The sequence below is a fragment of the Phycodurus eques genome, chromosome 6 (genome assembly GCF_024500275.1).
Source record: "Phycodurus eques isolate BA_2022a chromosome 6, UOR_Pequ_1.1, whole genome shotgun sequence".
Taxonomy (NCBI): domain Eukaryota; kingdom Metazoa; phylum Chordata; class Actinopteri; order Syngnathiformes; family Syngnathidae; genus Phycodurus; species Phycodurus eques.
The window spans coordinates 17820299-17836716 of record NC_084530.1 but is presented as its reverse complement, the minus strand read 5'-3'; the positions used below and the strand labels follow the sequence as shown (position 1 = coordinate 17836716).

General features: G+C 40.8%; 1 protein-coding gene across 3 annotated transcripts in view; it reads left to right on the top strand.

Moving 5' to 3' along the window:
* The window catches only part of mad1l1 (mitotic arrest deficient 1 like 1), a 71523-nt gene that overhangs the window by 307 nt on the left and 54798 nt on the right, over positions 1-16418 (top strand). For 2 of the 3 annotated variants that reach the window (XM_061679841.1, XM_061679839.1), the window contains exons 2-9: positions 2641-2798; positions 3245-3385; positions 3983-4162; positions 5117-5241; positions 5312-5393; positions 5500-5630; positions 10753-10867; positions 10995-11056. In XM_061679841.1, the coding sequence (XP_061535825.1) occupies positions 2652-2798; positions 3245-3385; positions 3983-4162; positions 5117-5241; positions 5312-5393; positions 5500-5630; positions 10753-10867; positions 10995-11056 (983 nt within the window). In that variant the 5' untranslated portion in view covers positions 2641-2651. Of the gene's footprint in view, positions 1-2640; positions 2799-3244; positions 3386-3982; positions 4163-5116; positions 5242-5311; positions 5394-5499; positions 5631-10752; positions 10868-10994; positions 11057-15093; positions 15174-16418 lie in introns of those variants that run through there. The other variant, XM_061679842.1, reaches the window with a different exon arrangement.

Here is a 16418-nt window from a genome sequence, read left to right as displayed (position 1 = left end):
AAATAATCAGAGGTAGGTAGAGTAACCCAAAATTGTACTCAAGCAAGAGTACTATTACTATAATAATAATAATAATAATAATAATAATAATATGACTCAAGTAAAAGCAAAAAGTAGTCCTAAAAACATTACTGGAGTAAATATTCAATAAAAAACATTACTCAAGTACTGAATAACTGGTGAGTTACGATCTATCTTTTTTTAAAATCAGCACATGAAAGTCAAATATACCCATGAGCTGCTTCTCCTCACAAGGGTCGCGGGCGCGCTGGAGCCTAACCCAGCTATCATCGGGCAGGAGGCGGGGTACACCCTGAACTGGTTGCCAGCCAATCGCAGGGCACAAACAACCATTCGCACTCACAGTCACACCTACAGGCAATTTAGAGTCTCCAATGAATGCATGTTTTTGGGATGTGGGAGGAAACCGGAGTGCCCGGATGAAACTCCACACAAGCGGGGCCGGGGATTGAACCCGGTCCTCAGAACTGTGAGGCAGACGCTCTAAGCAGTCGCCTACCGTGCCGCCTTCAAATAGACCAAAATGTGAAATGGGAATGTGTAGGTATATATGTAAAACTCGAATTTAATTGATTTAGACGAGACCAGCATTATCAGACAGATCTTTTAAAGATGATTCCAGTGGTATAAGTTACTAAGTATAATTTTCCTGTGACAAATATTAAGAAAGTTATGACTCTTTTAAAACAGGTGAAAATTAACTGTTTCATGTCCACCGTCTTAATGATATATCAATGGAGGGGTGAGATTTTAGGTGTAACCTATTTTGTCCAATCCAGGTTTCAAACTTTCATAACTTTTTAAAAAGTCTTTATCCTGTTTTCAAAGGGCTTGTTTCATTGTAAATCTTGCTAAACACATAAACATATAATGATGTTAAATAATTCTAATTAATTGATAAATTAATTCCAGCCACTGCGTGAAACAATAGATAAAATGTAAAGTAATAGAAATGTAGTAAAGCAGTACACTAAATAAGGCTACCTGCATATAATGACTACTCCTGCACATATTTTTTATAATAGATGCCCTGCATAAAAAAAAAAAAAAAAATACAACTAAGCAAATTAAGAGACAAGAATGAACAAACACTTCATAAATTGTTAATATCCATACTAAGGAACAAATATAGCACAGTAAAGAGGCATGTTAGTGGCAGAAAATATGAGCTATCGTGGTGGTTCAGAGTAACATCACAAGTGACCTGGCCAGCTGTGATTCCAAAAGAATGTCTCTGTTTGTTGACCCAATTTACATCAAATTTAGCACACAATAAAAATGTCGCTAGTCATTATGTTGTAGTGGTAAAACAATGTGACAGAAGTCTTTCTTGTGAACCACAAAAAAAGCAATAATAGATAGATAAGAATAAAAGCAGTCAGTGGAATGTAGCTCAATGTAATGGAGTAAAAGAAGCATTTATTCTTCACACAATTACTCAAGTAAAAATGAAACTATAAATAAATATAACTACTCAGACAAGTAACAATTTTCCAAAAAGTGACGTAAGTAAATGTAACAGAGTAAATGTAGTGCATTACTTACTACCCACCTCTGGAAATAATAATATGCTTTACGTTTTGAGAGTGGTGGGCAAGTGAAGCCTCATGAAACACTGAGGCTTTCTTAACAATTGTGCTGAAAAAGATTCAAAGATTCAAGGCTTCAGTGACGGGGACATCTGGTGGACAACTGAAGCCATAGCAACCTCTTAAGAGCACGACTGAAGCACTGGCACTGTTTCCCATGACAACAATAAAAGTGTTTTGTTCATTCATACTAAATAATGATTATATCGTCATTACAATAAAATAAACAGATTCTCTCCCCCGTACTCTAAAACACATTCCAGATTAACCCAAAGAATAAATGAAACTCCATGAGCCAATGACACACACTGAAAGACTGAGCCAATGAAAAGCTTCAAAACATTTTGAAGGAATGAAGTGCGAAGCGAAACAGCAAAGATGTTCGAATCTTCGAACGTCACCGGTCACGTGATTTGATATGAGCTCCGACACAGTGTTTCGAATCACTCCGTTTCAGGAAGATTGACACAAGCTCCAAAGCCTCTGTATCATTTGGGCATCACTACTTTTGATTTAATTGGAGATGCAAAACTCATCCATGCTTAATGTTTATCTCTTAAATTGTTATGAAGGTCTCCGTGTGTGACTGTGACACGAAATATACGGTAATGGGAATTAGTATATAATATTTGCAACAACAACAAAAAAGTGGTCACAGATAGTGTAGTGGTACATTCGCCTGACTTTGGTGCAGGCAGTGTGGGTTCAGTTCCCACTCAGTGGGGGTGTCAATCTGAGTGCGAATGGTTGTCCATGTCTATATGTGACTGACTGGCAACCAGTTCAGGGTGTAGTCTGCCTTTCGCCCAAAGTAAGCTGGGATAGGCTCCAGCGCCCCGCAACCATGAAGAGGATAAGCGATGTAGAGAATGGATAGATGGGGAAAAAAAAAAGTGTATAAATTAGAAATCCACGTTCCTTTTAGCCCGTCATGTCAATGCTGGGTCAATTTTGAACGTATTGGCACAACTATTGGTGAATTGGAGTCAGAATTGGGATCAAAGTCTTAATTTTTGTGTTTGGCTTCTAGAGACTCTTACAATGGATATTGAAGAAAACACCACCGTGTTTTCCACCCTGAAGTCCTTCAATTCCTTCATCGGCTGCTCTGGACGTTCGCCCAAGCTACTGGGCTCCTCGGCAGCGGCCAGCACCAACCTGCAGATCCAGTACAAGCGCAGCATGGAGGTATTCATGGACTCACTAACATTCGACATGTATCTATTTACATTTACAAAATATATCTTGGCGGCACGGTACACGACTGGTTAGCACATCCGCCTCACAGTTCTGAGGACCCGGGTTCAAATCCGGCCTTGCCTGTTTGGGGTTTGCAATGAGTTTGCATGTTCTTCCCATGCCTGCGTGTGTTTTCTCCAGGTACTCTGGTTTCCTCCCACATCCCAAAAACATGCATGATAGGTTAATTGAAGACTCTAAATTGCCCATAGGTGTCAATGTGAGTATGAATGATTGTTTGGCTATATGTGCCCTGCGATTGACTGGCAACCAGTTCAGGGTGTAGCCCCTCCTCTTGTCCGCAGTTAGCTGGGTTGGCTCCAGCATACCAGTGTCCCTAGTGAGGATAAGCGGTGTAGAAAATGGATGGATGGAAAATAGATCTTCCTGTGTAGTTCTTAGAAGCGGCCGAGAAGGTCCAGTCGTGCAGTCGCTACCTGAAGCTGGACCAGGAGAAGAAGCAGATGGAGCTGAGCCACAAGCGCGTTCGCGTGGAGCTGGAGAAAAGTGCCAGTGACACGGCATGCAACTTGAAGGTACCATGTACAGTACCGTCAAATCCGGTCATTCATTTAAGTTGTTCTCACCTTGCCGTAAAGCTTACTTAACTGTTGCAGACCAGAGTAACTACATTCATATTGGGGAATTAAAAAAAAGTATATTATTATTCTTTCCATTTTAAAAACACTATTTTGTTAAAGATTAATAAGATAATAGCTTTTTTTTTTTTTTTTACAATGAAAACTTGAGACACAAATATTTAATTTATCATTTTTGATTAAAAATACATTCAGTAAATTAATTTTAATTTGATAGTTTTTCAGATTGTTTGGATGGTAGACAATATTAACGAATTAGTTTTATTTATATTATTTTTCAAACTGTTTAATTAGCTAAATAAACATTTTTGAATAAAAATGTTTTGAAACGACTGTTATGGTTAAATAAATGATTTAATTATCAATATTTTTTCTCAGTAAACATAACAAAAACACTCTGATGGCCGTGTCATAAAATTTATAGTTCTTAACCACAAGATGACCTTGTTGCTAGGTGTGCTCGGTCAATAAAGTTCCAAATTTTTTGCTGATCAATTGCTTAAAGAGTGAATTCCGACCTATACTGTGTTGTAGCAATTGGAGGAGGAGAACAGTGAAATGGCGGCGCGGATCAAGAAGTCAGAGGAGCGTGAGGCAGAGGCCGTCAAGAAGCTGGCGCAGCAAGTGGAGTCCAACCGAGAGCTCACCAAGAAACTGGACAGCCTCAGCAAGAAGCTGGAGGAGCGAGACACCAAACTCAGCACCTCTAACCAGGTACACACTAATATAGGAAATATTGCCACAACAATTGATGTCAGAAGTGGGATCCAAGGTTTGGCCTTTCACCAAAAGACAACATAAACTAGTCATAGTGTTTTCCATAGCTAATCACTGTAATATAGAAAATATTGGCAAAACGATTGGTGTTAGAAGTGCCATACAAAGATTGACCGGACCCACAAAACTGCATAAAGTCCACTCTTAATATTTTCCAATGCATATTACAGTAATGTAAAAAAATAAAAGATCTTGGGTTTTGTGAGTGTTTGTTCCCATAAAATTGAAAATATTTCTACATTAATTGTTGTCAGAAGTGGGATGCAAGGATTGACCAGCGCAAAACTACATAATGACAACAATATTGCCACAATAATTGGTGTCAGAAGCGGGATCAGCCGATTGACCGGCCCCATAAAACTGCAAAAGACCACACTCTTAAATGTGTTCCAGTGCTTATTGCAGTAATATATAAAGTGTTGCCACAGCAGTTGGTCTCAGAAGTGGAATCCGTGGATTGACCAGCCTCACCAAACGTAGATTTTTGCCAGTGTTTCAGGTCTATAGACAATATTGCCCCAACAGTTGGCATCCGAAGTGGGATCCATTGATTGACCAACCCCACAAAACATCCAAGACAACTCACAACAATTGTTGCAGTAGTGGGATTGAAAGAGTGACCGGCTCCACAAAACGACAGAATGAAAACTCGTGGCTCTCTGGTGTTTTCTGGTGTTTATTATAGATGATATTGCAACAATTGGTGTCAGAAATAAGATCCAAGGATTGACCAGTCCCAGACCATTTCATGAAGCTAACGCTCGGTGTTGCCCAATGTTTGTTACTATAATACAGGCAAACCTGCCAAAACAGTTGGCCTAAGAAGTGGGATCAAAGGATTGACCACCCACACAAAATGACATAAAGATGGTGTTTCCTGTGTGTTGCCAGACCTTCATCTGCCTAAAGGATGAGATCAGAGAGCTGAAACAGAAGCTTCAAAACCTGGACTCAGTCGTTTCCACTACGAAGTTGGAGAAACAAGCACTGCAGGAGCAGCTAGATTTACAGCGCAGGTATTCTGACACAAAATGTTTGCTGAAGTGATAAGGAAGTACCTTTCCCTGATTGGTCCTTCTCTATCAGGAAGTACCAGGAAGTGTCTCAGCTGTGCCAGTCTCTCCAAGCGGCACAGTCATCCTGCTCAGGGCATGTCATCAAGATCAAGGTACACACACACACACTCTCTCTCAGACACAAATGCACGCAAACCAAAAAAAGCAACCACGCAGCATTTTGTGTGTTTTATTTATTTATTTATTTTTTATTTTCAGGAGTTGGAAAGATGTCTGTCTCTCCAAGAACAAGACTTTGCCATCGTAAAGAGCGTCAAGTCCGAGGCCACCAAAGTGCCCGATCTAGAGAAGGAGCTCAAGCGCCTACGAGAGGAAAACGTTTTTCTCAGGTCAAGCATACTTTTTCATAGTTTCTCCATTTGCTTTTTGCCATTTTGGCTCAAAGCGGCCATTTTAGTCCCGCCATTTCTAGTGGTCATTGAAAGAGGAAAGTCTTGTCCAATTGCTACCAATTTTTAACAACATAGTTGAAAATTCAGCCTCCAACAGTTTCACTTGGCAACATGAAATTGGATATCCATACCTATCATGGAGTGACCCACAAAAAAAAAGTCTAAAGAAGCCGTGCCTGAAGACACACAAGTACCGTATTTTCACGACCATAAGGCGCACTTAAAAGTCTTAAATTTTCTCCAAAATGGACGGGGCGTCTTATAATGCGGCGCGCCTTGTGTATGCACAGAGTTCCAAATTCCAAAGTGTTGTTGTGTGATTTTAATGAGCGCTCCGCTTGACTGACTGGGAGCATTTCTTGCCGACACGCTGCTTATATAGAGGAAGGCGGACGTGACTGAGGACAGCATATGGACGTAAAGGGGTAAGGATGCGCGTGACAGAGGACGCTAAAGACACGCCCCCAGTAGGTATATAGTTCCGGTATGTGCATCAGTTTGGCTAAGGACCCCCGAAAATGGCACCTACGAAGAAACACGCTTACGAAGCACAGTTTAAACTGCAAGCTATCAGTTACGTGGAGGAACATGGGGATCGAGCAGCTGCGAGAGAATTCAAGATAAACGAATCCATAGTTTGCAAGTGGAGGAAGCAGGAAAATGAGCTTTGCCAAGTCAAGAAGACGAAGCTGAGTTTCCGCGGAAACAAGGCGAGGTGGCCCGAGTTGGAAGACCAACTCAAACAATGGATTAATGAGCAAAGAACAGCCGGGAGAAGCTTCTCTACAGTCACCATTCGACTGAGTGCAATAACGCTTGCAGAAGAAATGAAAATCAAACATTTTCAAGGAGGTCCGTCTTGGTGCTTTCGTTTTATGAAACTATCCATCCGGGCAAGGACTACCGTGGCCCAGCAACTTCAGGCGGATTACAAGGAAAAGCTGCCCATCTTCCACTCCTACTGCAGTAAAAAGATTGCCGACAAAAACATCGAGCCCAACCACATCACCAACATGGACGAGGTGCTACTCACTTTCGCTCGCTTTTGACATCCCAGTGAACCACACTGTAGAGAAGAAGGGGACCACCACGGTAGCGATACGCACAACGGGGCACGAGAAGTCGGCTTTTACTGTTGTGCTTGTTTGCCATGGTAATGGACAGAAACTTCCACCTATGGTGATTTTTAAGGCGAAGACGCTGCCTAAAGAGAGGTTTCCAGCCGAAGTCATCGTTAAGGCCAATCAAAAGGGCTGGATGGACGAGGAGAAAATGAGAGAGTGGCTGAGTGAGGTGTACGTAAAGAGACTGGATTTTTTTTCCACGCGTCCCTGTTGAGTTGTGACTCCATGCGCGCCCACCTCATAGCTGCTGTGAAAAAACAAGCGCAACTAAGACTGGGAGGCAACACCGGGCGAGTTACGCCAGCATATGTGAATGGATTGTGGATGGCTGGGCTAAGGTATCTGGTTTGACTGTTGTCCGAGCTTTCGCGAAAGCCGGCATCATTGCTGAACAGCCCCTTGGCAACGAGACGGACTCTGACAATGACGAGAGGGAACCCGACGTGTTTGTTGGAGAACTTGCCCAGCTGTTCATTTCGGATACAGAAGATGAGGACTTTGATGGATTTGTGGATGAGGATTTATCAAAAAATAACGTGAATACATTGTTAAATACTTCAATAAAGTACAACCAAACACATTTTTGTTCCCACCGCATTTTTAAAAACATTGTTTTACCGTGCATGCATGCTACCGTATGTCTTACCATCCCTTCGCCCAATAATACGCAGTCTCAATAATACTGAGACTGCGCCTTTTAATACGGTGCGCCCTATGGTCGTGGAAATACGGAATGCCTTTTTTTTGTTCAAAGTGGTCATGTTAAACTAATTTTCACCGTTTGTAGGGGTCCTTCAAAGAGGAAATAATCCAAGAGGTTTTGTCCAATTGCTAATACAATTGAACAACACATATACAGTTGGAGGGAAAAGTATGTGAACCCTTTTGGGGGTTATTACACTTCTGCATAAATTGGCCGTAGTGTAAGCTTCATCCAAATCACAAGAATAAACAAACGGTCTGCTAAATAAAAATATGAAAATATATAATTGTTTATATCTTTTCATATTTTTATATCTTTTCATATTTTTATTGAATGAGAGGTATAGAAAATGGATGGATGGATAGATAACATGAACATTTACGGGACAGGGACGAAAAATTAAGGCCCAGTATACATATAAAGACAAACAGCCTGTTTTTGTGCCGATTCTGCACCTTTCCAACTAAGCACGTTAAACACCAGACAATCTTAAATTTGATAAGATTGTCCTTAGGTCTGATGTGTTTTAAGAGTAGATTTGTCCCAATTTTAGGGTGTGAAACAGGTTGTGGCCGACAATCTTAAATAATGAACGTGTTCAATATTTACAATGAAAAGTCGTGTTTGAGTGAGAGCCGACTTCTCCCCAATCATGACGTCATGAATTGTGATCTGAAACAGTATAGCCAACCAAGAACCACCCTGACTCAACAAAAGTATAAGACTGTAAATAAAAATAAGCATGTTTTTCTTTTTTCAAAGCCAGTCTTTTTTTTTTTTTTTTTTTTTTTTTTTTTTTTTTTTTTTTTTTTTTTTGGACAGTGCCATTTTGTAACAGTCCCATCTCTAGCAACCTTCGGGAACATTCAGGAAACGTCGGTGGAAAGCCAGAAGTGATTCTTCTTATTCGGTTTTGTGAAATCATGTGTGATCAGTGAGATCTCGTGTTTTTGGCGTTTGAGCAGAATCTTTATCTGTGTGGTGTTTTGTGTTGATATCAGAGCACACCACACACAATATGACCAAAACTGTTAAATGCCTGATATTTTATCTTAATGTGTGGGGTCTTTCATCGATAAAAACAATTTTAATATTTGAAAAGTCTTTGTGTGTACCAGGCCTAAGTAAACCTCTAAGCTGTTCATTCCCCAAGAGCTAATTAGTGGCAGGTGTGAGCCAACCTGGAATCCAATAAAATTTTCTATAAATGGAGAAGGTTGAGCACTGTTGCTTCTCTTCCAAGGAGGGGCTGTACTATAAAGATGACAGCAACAGCATAGGGCATAATGCTCAATGAGGTAAAAAAGAATCCAGAGTATCAGCTGAAGTCTTAAGCCTGCTGCACACTGAGCAACGCAGCCGAAGCCGACTGAACTGCCGCGCAGTGTGCATAGTTTGGCAACTGTTTTCATGAATGGCCGATCAGTCTGCCACTGGTTTTGCAATGATTCAAATTTTGAATCTCTGGCGCACACCGTCGCAGTTTACAGCCAAACAAAATGCACATAATTTTTCACATTTTTAAATTTTTGCTGAAAATACATTTTCGGGTTTTAAGCAAGTGAGACACTGAACAGCCTCTGCACCGCCCCAGTCCAGATAAATCGAGTATACAAAGCATCAAATATTCTGCTTTACATCAATACTTAACTAGATTTATAATGTATACTGTGCCTGTGATGAAGAAGCGAAGCTTGTGTCCAAAATGTACGAGAGCGGTACGTTACTAATTGGGTACGTTAAAGTAAATGGAGTCAACGAGATTCCTTTAAAATATCCACACTCTCGCTTTTATTCTTGCCCATGTCCACTCTCTTTGGCAACCCACTTCTTCCTTCACTACTATTCTATGTTTTTATGGTTTAATAAATTTTATACTGTATATACAGCATCAAGCGCATATACAGGCTCGCTTTTCAGTGCGTACATGGAGCCGATGGCTCAATGTGTGAGGGTGCGTCGTAAACCCTTTTTTTTTATACGATGGTCCAGTCCAATCGGGTTTGACTGTATCGCGCAGTGTGTGGGAGGCCTTACAGAAATCCTGGCACATGCCAAAATCTCTGTGATACATCTCTACCATACGTTAAATCATTAAACAATAATTGGGTTCATGGAAAAACACAGAGGAAGCCATTGCTTTGTAAAAAAAAAAACAAAAAAAAAACATTGATGCACATTTCAAAGTTTGTTATAGAGCACTTGGATGTTCCACAGCACTGCTGGCAAAGGATTCTGTGTACAGATGAAACCAAAGTTGAATTGTTTGAGAGGAACACAAAAACCCATGTGTGGAGGAAAAATGGCACAGCACACCAACATCGAAACCTTATTTCTCCTGTGAAGCATTGTCGAGGAAGCTTCATGATATGGCCGTGCCTTGTTACCTCAGGGCCTGGATGCATTCATAAGTTTATCAATGTATTTTGTAGAAGAACTTGAGGCCATCTCAGTTAAAGCTCAAAAGAGGGTGGATGTGTGTTCTCAAGTGGCCCTGACAAAGTTTTGACCTCAACCCGATAGAGATGCTGTGGCATGACCTGAAGAGAGCTATTCACACTAGACATCCCAGTAATCTTGCTGAACTGCAACAGTTTTGTAAATATAAATGGTACAAAATTCATCCTGATTGTGCACGTCTGTTCTGCAACTCCAGGAAACATTTGGTTGAGATTATTGCTGCCAAAGGAAGGTCAACCAATTATTAAATCCAAGGGTTCACTTTTTATTCCGTCTTGTGAATGTTTATGTTATGCTCTTTAAAAAATATATGAAAACAATTGTTTGTACGGTATTAGGTTAAGCGGACACTGATTATTCTTGTGATTTAGATGAAACTCAGACTACATTTTTTGACCAATTTATGCAAACATTTAAGAAAGTCTAAAGGGTTCACATTCTTTGTCCTCCCACTTTACAGTTCCAACATGAAATTTGCTAGGCGTGTCTATCATTAGTATACCCACAAAAAAGTCTCCATAACCCATGCTGGAAAATACAGGAATTCTGCCATTTTGGGTTCACATATGGTATTTCGAGGAGTTTAGTCCTTGAGATGTTGTCTGATTGTTTCCAAATTTGAACCATGTGTACTAGACAGATGAACGATGCTAAATTGTGATATATATGAGTTTTCAACATTGCTTGTTAGCAGAACACAGAAGTTTGATGACTTACTAATATCGCATGGTGTGTGAGAGACATGACAGTGTTGATAGCATTGTTACTACAGGGAGAGCAGAGAGAACTGTAGCCTGCTGAAAGAAGAGGCGGAGGGCCTGAAGAGGAAGGTGGAGTGCATGGCCAAGACCAAAGAAGATTTGGTCAACATGGAACTGGAGAAGGAGGTACAAAAAAAACCCAACAGAATTTTGGTAATTTTTAGAAGCACGTGTCATTGCATTATTAATACATTTACAAATAGTATTTATTCATAATTTTGATGTGTTTACATGATGTTTCTTCACCCCACAGAGGTTGACGGAGAGGGTCAGAGCTTGGGAGAACCTCGGCCAATCTACTGGATTTAACATCAGGTCTGTGCGCGCGCGCGCGTGTGTGTGTGTGTGTGTGTTTCTTCAAGGACATCACCAGTGTAATATGACAAGAGTCCTGCAGGTGGAGCTGTGGTATTTCCCCCAAACAACCGCTTCTCGGACGATATGATTTCTATTCGTGTGCTTGTGTACTGTTGTGGAGTGTATGTGTTGTGTGTATGTATTAAATACCTGCTTGGTGTTTGTCTTAGTGCTTTCCAGTCCAAACAGGTAATGGCAGAATGATTTAAATGAGAGAATGATAAAACACCGCAAGCTGCCCTTGACATGTATTAGTACACACGCACGCACACGCAAACACGCACACACAGACAGACATACGCATGCACGCACACTGAGTGTGTCTCTGTGATTAAGTGTGACAGTGATGCAAACAGAATGTTAAATGGAACAACCTCCGGGTATTTAACTTGCACTTGTGTTGAGGAAGCAAAAAGGTACACAGTATTAACTTTTAATTGACTTACACATTGATGCATTTCATCTGTTAACTTCTCATGTCACACATTTGCCGTCACTGGAACGACGACATCTCACTCTGATCTGGTAGAGTCCGGAATGTTTCTAATTATTGGTTCTGTTTCCCAGCGACACAGTGTACGACAGGTTAGAGCGTCAGCCTCACAGTTCTGAGGACCGGGGTTCAATCCCCGGCCCCGCCTGTGTGGCGTTTGCATGTTCTCCCCGTGTCTGCGTGGGTTTTCTCCGGTCACTCCGGTTTCCTCCCACATCCCAAAAACATGCATTAATTGAAGACTCTAAAATTTCCCGTAGGTGTGAATGTGAGTGCGACTGGTTGTTTGTTTGCATGTGCCCTGCGATTGGCTGGCAACCAGTTCAAGGTGTACCCCGCCTCCTGCCCGATGACAGCTGGGATAGGCTCCAGCACGCCCGCGACCCTAGTGAGGAGAAGCGGCTCAGAAAATGGATGGATGGATAGATGGTTCTGTTTCCCACTGTGATGCGGCTTCAATGTTGATATCTTTAATATTTAAAGGAGGTATGAGGTCTTAACTGTCCATATATCTCGAACAAGTTGATTTTATGTATTTTTTTGCTCCAAAAAATTAAACTGGCAGTCGTTTCCAATAATTATTCTCCCCCCCATATATTATATATCATAGTTGTCAGCGAATCCCCACACCTCCAAAATGAGAACTTTTCAGCCAACAAGGGAAAAAAAATGGCAGCTTGCTAGAGTTTGCAAACACCGCTTTGTTCAAGTTATTTTGCTGTCATATATCGTTGCACTCTGCTATGACCAACCGCTATCTCACATGAATACAGATACAAAACAGATAAGCACCCCAATGTTATGTTCAATCACTAATAATATGCTGTAAAAGTGCACATGTATTTGGGTGTCATAGATTAAAATTATGTAAACACTGCGGGCGAGTGTCACACATCCTTTCAAGCCTCATGAACTCATATGCCGTTGCGTTGCATGCTGACATGAACACAACCGTTATAGCACGCCAAAATGATGTTCAATCGCTAATTTATATGGGGAAAAATCACAAATTTATTAGTATCATTGATTAAAATGGTAAACACGGCGACTGCTGTGGGGACAGTCTAAAACACTTTTTGTAAAAAAGCTTACATTGCTTAATGCCCCAAAACTGTCACCGGTCAACACCAAAATTTATGTGGACTTCTCTACTCTTGGCAGCTTTAACCTCTGAAAAACGATCAGCCCAATATTTTGGATTGTATGGATGTTCAGGGTTTTCCTCTTTATATGTGCTTACTATACAGAAAAAGCTCAATGCCGCTTAATGTCAGAAAACTATCATCAGTCATCATCAAAAATGTATGTGGGCATCTCTACTGATGCCCCCTTCCACCTCTGAAAATATTAGAACAATTGACAAGTGATTATCTTTAAAAAAAAAAAAAAAAAAAAAAACGTTTGGCATCCATAAAATAAAAAATACCGGGCCGATTTTTCTGATACTTTCAGAGGTCTAAGTAGGCCTAAAAAAGAGATGTCCACATAAACTTTGGTGACGAGTGATTGTAGTTTTGGGACATTAATCGGCGTTAAGCTTTTGGCTGGGAGATCCTCGTCCGTCAGGTGTGTGCCGTTATGACAGCCACCCGTGCCCATCAAAGTCTGCAATCAGCCGAGCCCCATGACCATACAAAATCAAACGCCTGTGTAACGTCATCGTCCAAAACTATGTTTATCAAGCCTGATAAAATATGAATACCGCGCCGTGATGGCTGGAGTCTGTCGTGACAGCCAGCGGTGCCTGTCTAAGTCCACCCCTATCACACAATGCAGTCACACAATGCCACCATGGACCCTACAGAAATGCCTGTGTCATCCATGGGAACTCTTTTCAAACATCTTAGAGCACTGCTGTCAAACTCAAGGCCCGGGGGCAAGATCTGACCTGCCACTTCATGTCATGTGCACCAAATTCCGTGATTCTTGCTAAAATCTGCACCAAAATTTCAAATTGTCACATGTAATAAATAATTACATTAGATTACATTAGATATTTTAAGCATTTTTTTGGTTACCAAAACCCTTTTTACAGTAACTTGAACATAGTTGAACAAATATCCTTCTGATTTCAAACCTAGTTATTTTTGTGTGTGTATGCAATATGATGAGACGATTAAACAATTACAGTATGTAGTTTCACAGTCTGAACAGCCCTCTAAAGTACATAAATCGTAACTAGAATGTGGCCTGTTACAAAAATGACTTTGACACCCTTGTCTTGGCATTAGTGATTTAATCAGTACATTGCATATATAAACGAAACCCGTTGATATATGCGGAAATTAATCTGCAAGCACTTACCTTATGTGGGATGACGTGGCTGTCTTCTTTGGTCAATGACGAACTTCAATGATTGATTAAGAAAAACAAGCTTATTAAAATGTTTCACTGAAGCTGTTTTCACTCCTTACTGTCTAAAATAAAACATCCAAACCTTAAACATGGGCAAAAGTTACACTGGAGGATACATTGTCGTTTAGTGAGGAAATGTCTTTGCCTCCTGCGCATTACGTGTTAGACTGTGACAGGCTGCTGCGTCCAAAATATGGGTAGGCCAAAATCTGGCTAAAAATAAAATATTTAATCAGAAAACAAGCCTAAAATTACTCCAGAGTCTATTTTGGGTAGAATTTTCTTTCTGCAAACATCATTTGTAAGTCCAGAACTATGGAATAAGTACCAGTCCTTTTAAATCTAAAAGGTGAGAAATGTTGTAGGATCCCAATGCTAAAGGTCATTGTCGGCCGTAACGTATGGCAACAACGAAAGAACTGAGTCCCATACGAGTAGCTCCAAACAAGAGTACCCTACATTCAAAATATACAGCTCATTTCCTGGCTGTCCAATCACCAGCCACTCTCTAGGCCATACATACAATGTGTTGTCAAAATTCGGTGCCGGAAGCCAGTTTTACTTAGGAACGTGAAATTTGGTTACCATGTCTATCATGAGTAGACTCACAAGAGAGTCTCAAGAAATCAACAGATGGGTAACACAAAACCATTTCAGGATTTGATTTTTTTATTATAGCGTGTGGCTGGAGCATGTTCATAAAGTTTGATGACTAACCGTTGGTTTGATAGTGCACCCTACATTTTGGAAAATACTGCCCCTGAGGTGAGTTTTACTTTGCAACATAATTTTTGGTAGGCATCTCAATTAAGAGTAGAGCCACAGAAAAGTTTCAAGAAGCCATGCCTGAGAAGACAGGAAGTCTGCAATTTTGGTTCGAGCAAACCATTTCAGGCTCATTTTCGTCATTTTCAGGGGAGTTGTCACAGAGATTTTCTCCAATTGCCACCAACATGTAACCCCGTATGTATACATGACAATTAGACAATTTTTTTTTTTCCGCTTTCTAAACAGAATGACCAGCTAAGCACATTGATGGATGGATGCAGATGGCTAAGCTAACTACCAACAAACTAAGCGCAAAATCAAAGTGAATCAGTGAATTTTTGTCTTTGTGTGTCACCCTTAGTGCCTGAACAGAATCAATATTCCATGCACTCCACTGTCAGTCTCTCATTCGTAGAAGCTTCTGTAGCTCGAGAAGTGGTGTGACTTCGGCTGGCCGAGGTGAGCGAACCCCGGCGGAGCGCCATAATGACACCATCACACTTTGATGAGCTTTATCTTAACCGATGTGTAAAGTAGGTATCACGGCGGTGCATCTCAGCTCTCATCAGTCAGCTTTTGTAATTGAAAAGGCAGAGCCCGGCTCGCCTTTGTTAGACCATCGTTAGTTTGTGCCAGTCATTTCCCTACAGACTGCTCTGATGATCTCTTCAAGTGTCCGGCGGCTCGCTGGGTCTGTGCTGTGGATGAAACAAAAATAAACAAGTGCGTTGCACATACCGCTGGCAAAGGGCAGCCGCATGATTGAGGCTCAACACCAAAGGTTAATGCAGCAAATAAGTATTTAGGAACTACCCGGGCCTCCTCCTGATCTTCCTGCGGTAGATTATTCCTCCTCTTCACATTGTCTTGACCCAACAATTCTCAAGATATCACATCTAATTAGCCCTCTTGTTATGAAGTATAGATTCAGTAATGTTCGGTGCTTTGGCCTTTATTAGATTATTACACATTACATTATGTTGTTATACATCACAGAACCTTGAATATATAGTATAAAGTCTAAAGTTCAAAGAACTGTCAGTTATCACATTCAGGTAAAGTTAAATTATGATACGTACCTAGTGAAGATAAGCGGTACAGAAAATGGATGGATGGATGGATGGATAGCTGAAGTCAATATTTAGTCTTGGTGAAATAGTGTACAGTAATCCCTCATTTATCATTTATCATGGGGGTTAAGTTCCGGACCACCCCCCGCAATGGATGAAATCCGTGGAGTCATATTATTTATCCATATTTAAAGCTGTAGGAATCCCCCAGACTCTTATTAATCTTCCCATGGACAACACATGCCAGACAAAAGAACCACCTGGAAAGTTTCTGTCTAAGCTGCTTGCGACGTATTATGGACATCACATGGCAGGACAAAGTTACCAACACTACTGTGTTAACACTGTGTTGCATTGGCCATGTGCGATGCAAGGAGGACGGCCGTATACCGGAGTATCTCCTGTACGGTGAGCAGGCTACAGGACACCGTCCAGTAGGACTTCCGGCACTGGGCTTCAAAGATAGTGGGTATGGAAAGTATTCAGACGCCCTTAAATTTTCCACTGTTTGTTATATTGCAGCCATTTGCTAAAATCATTTTATTTAATTTTTTTCCTCAATAATGTACATATAGCACCCCATATTGACAGAATTGTAGAAATGTTTGCAGATTTATTAAAAAAGAAAAACTGA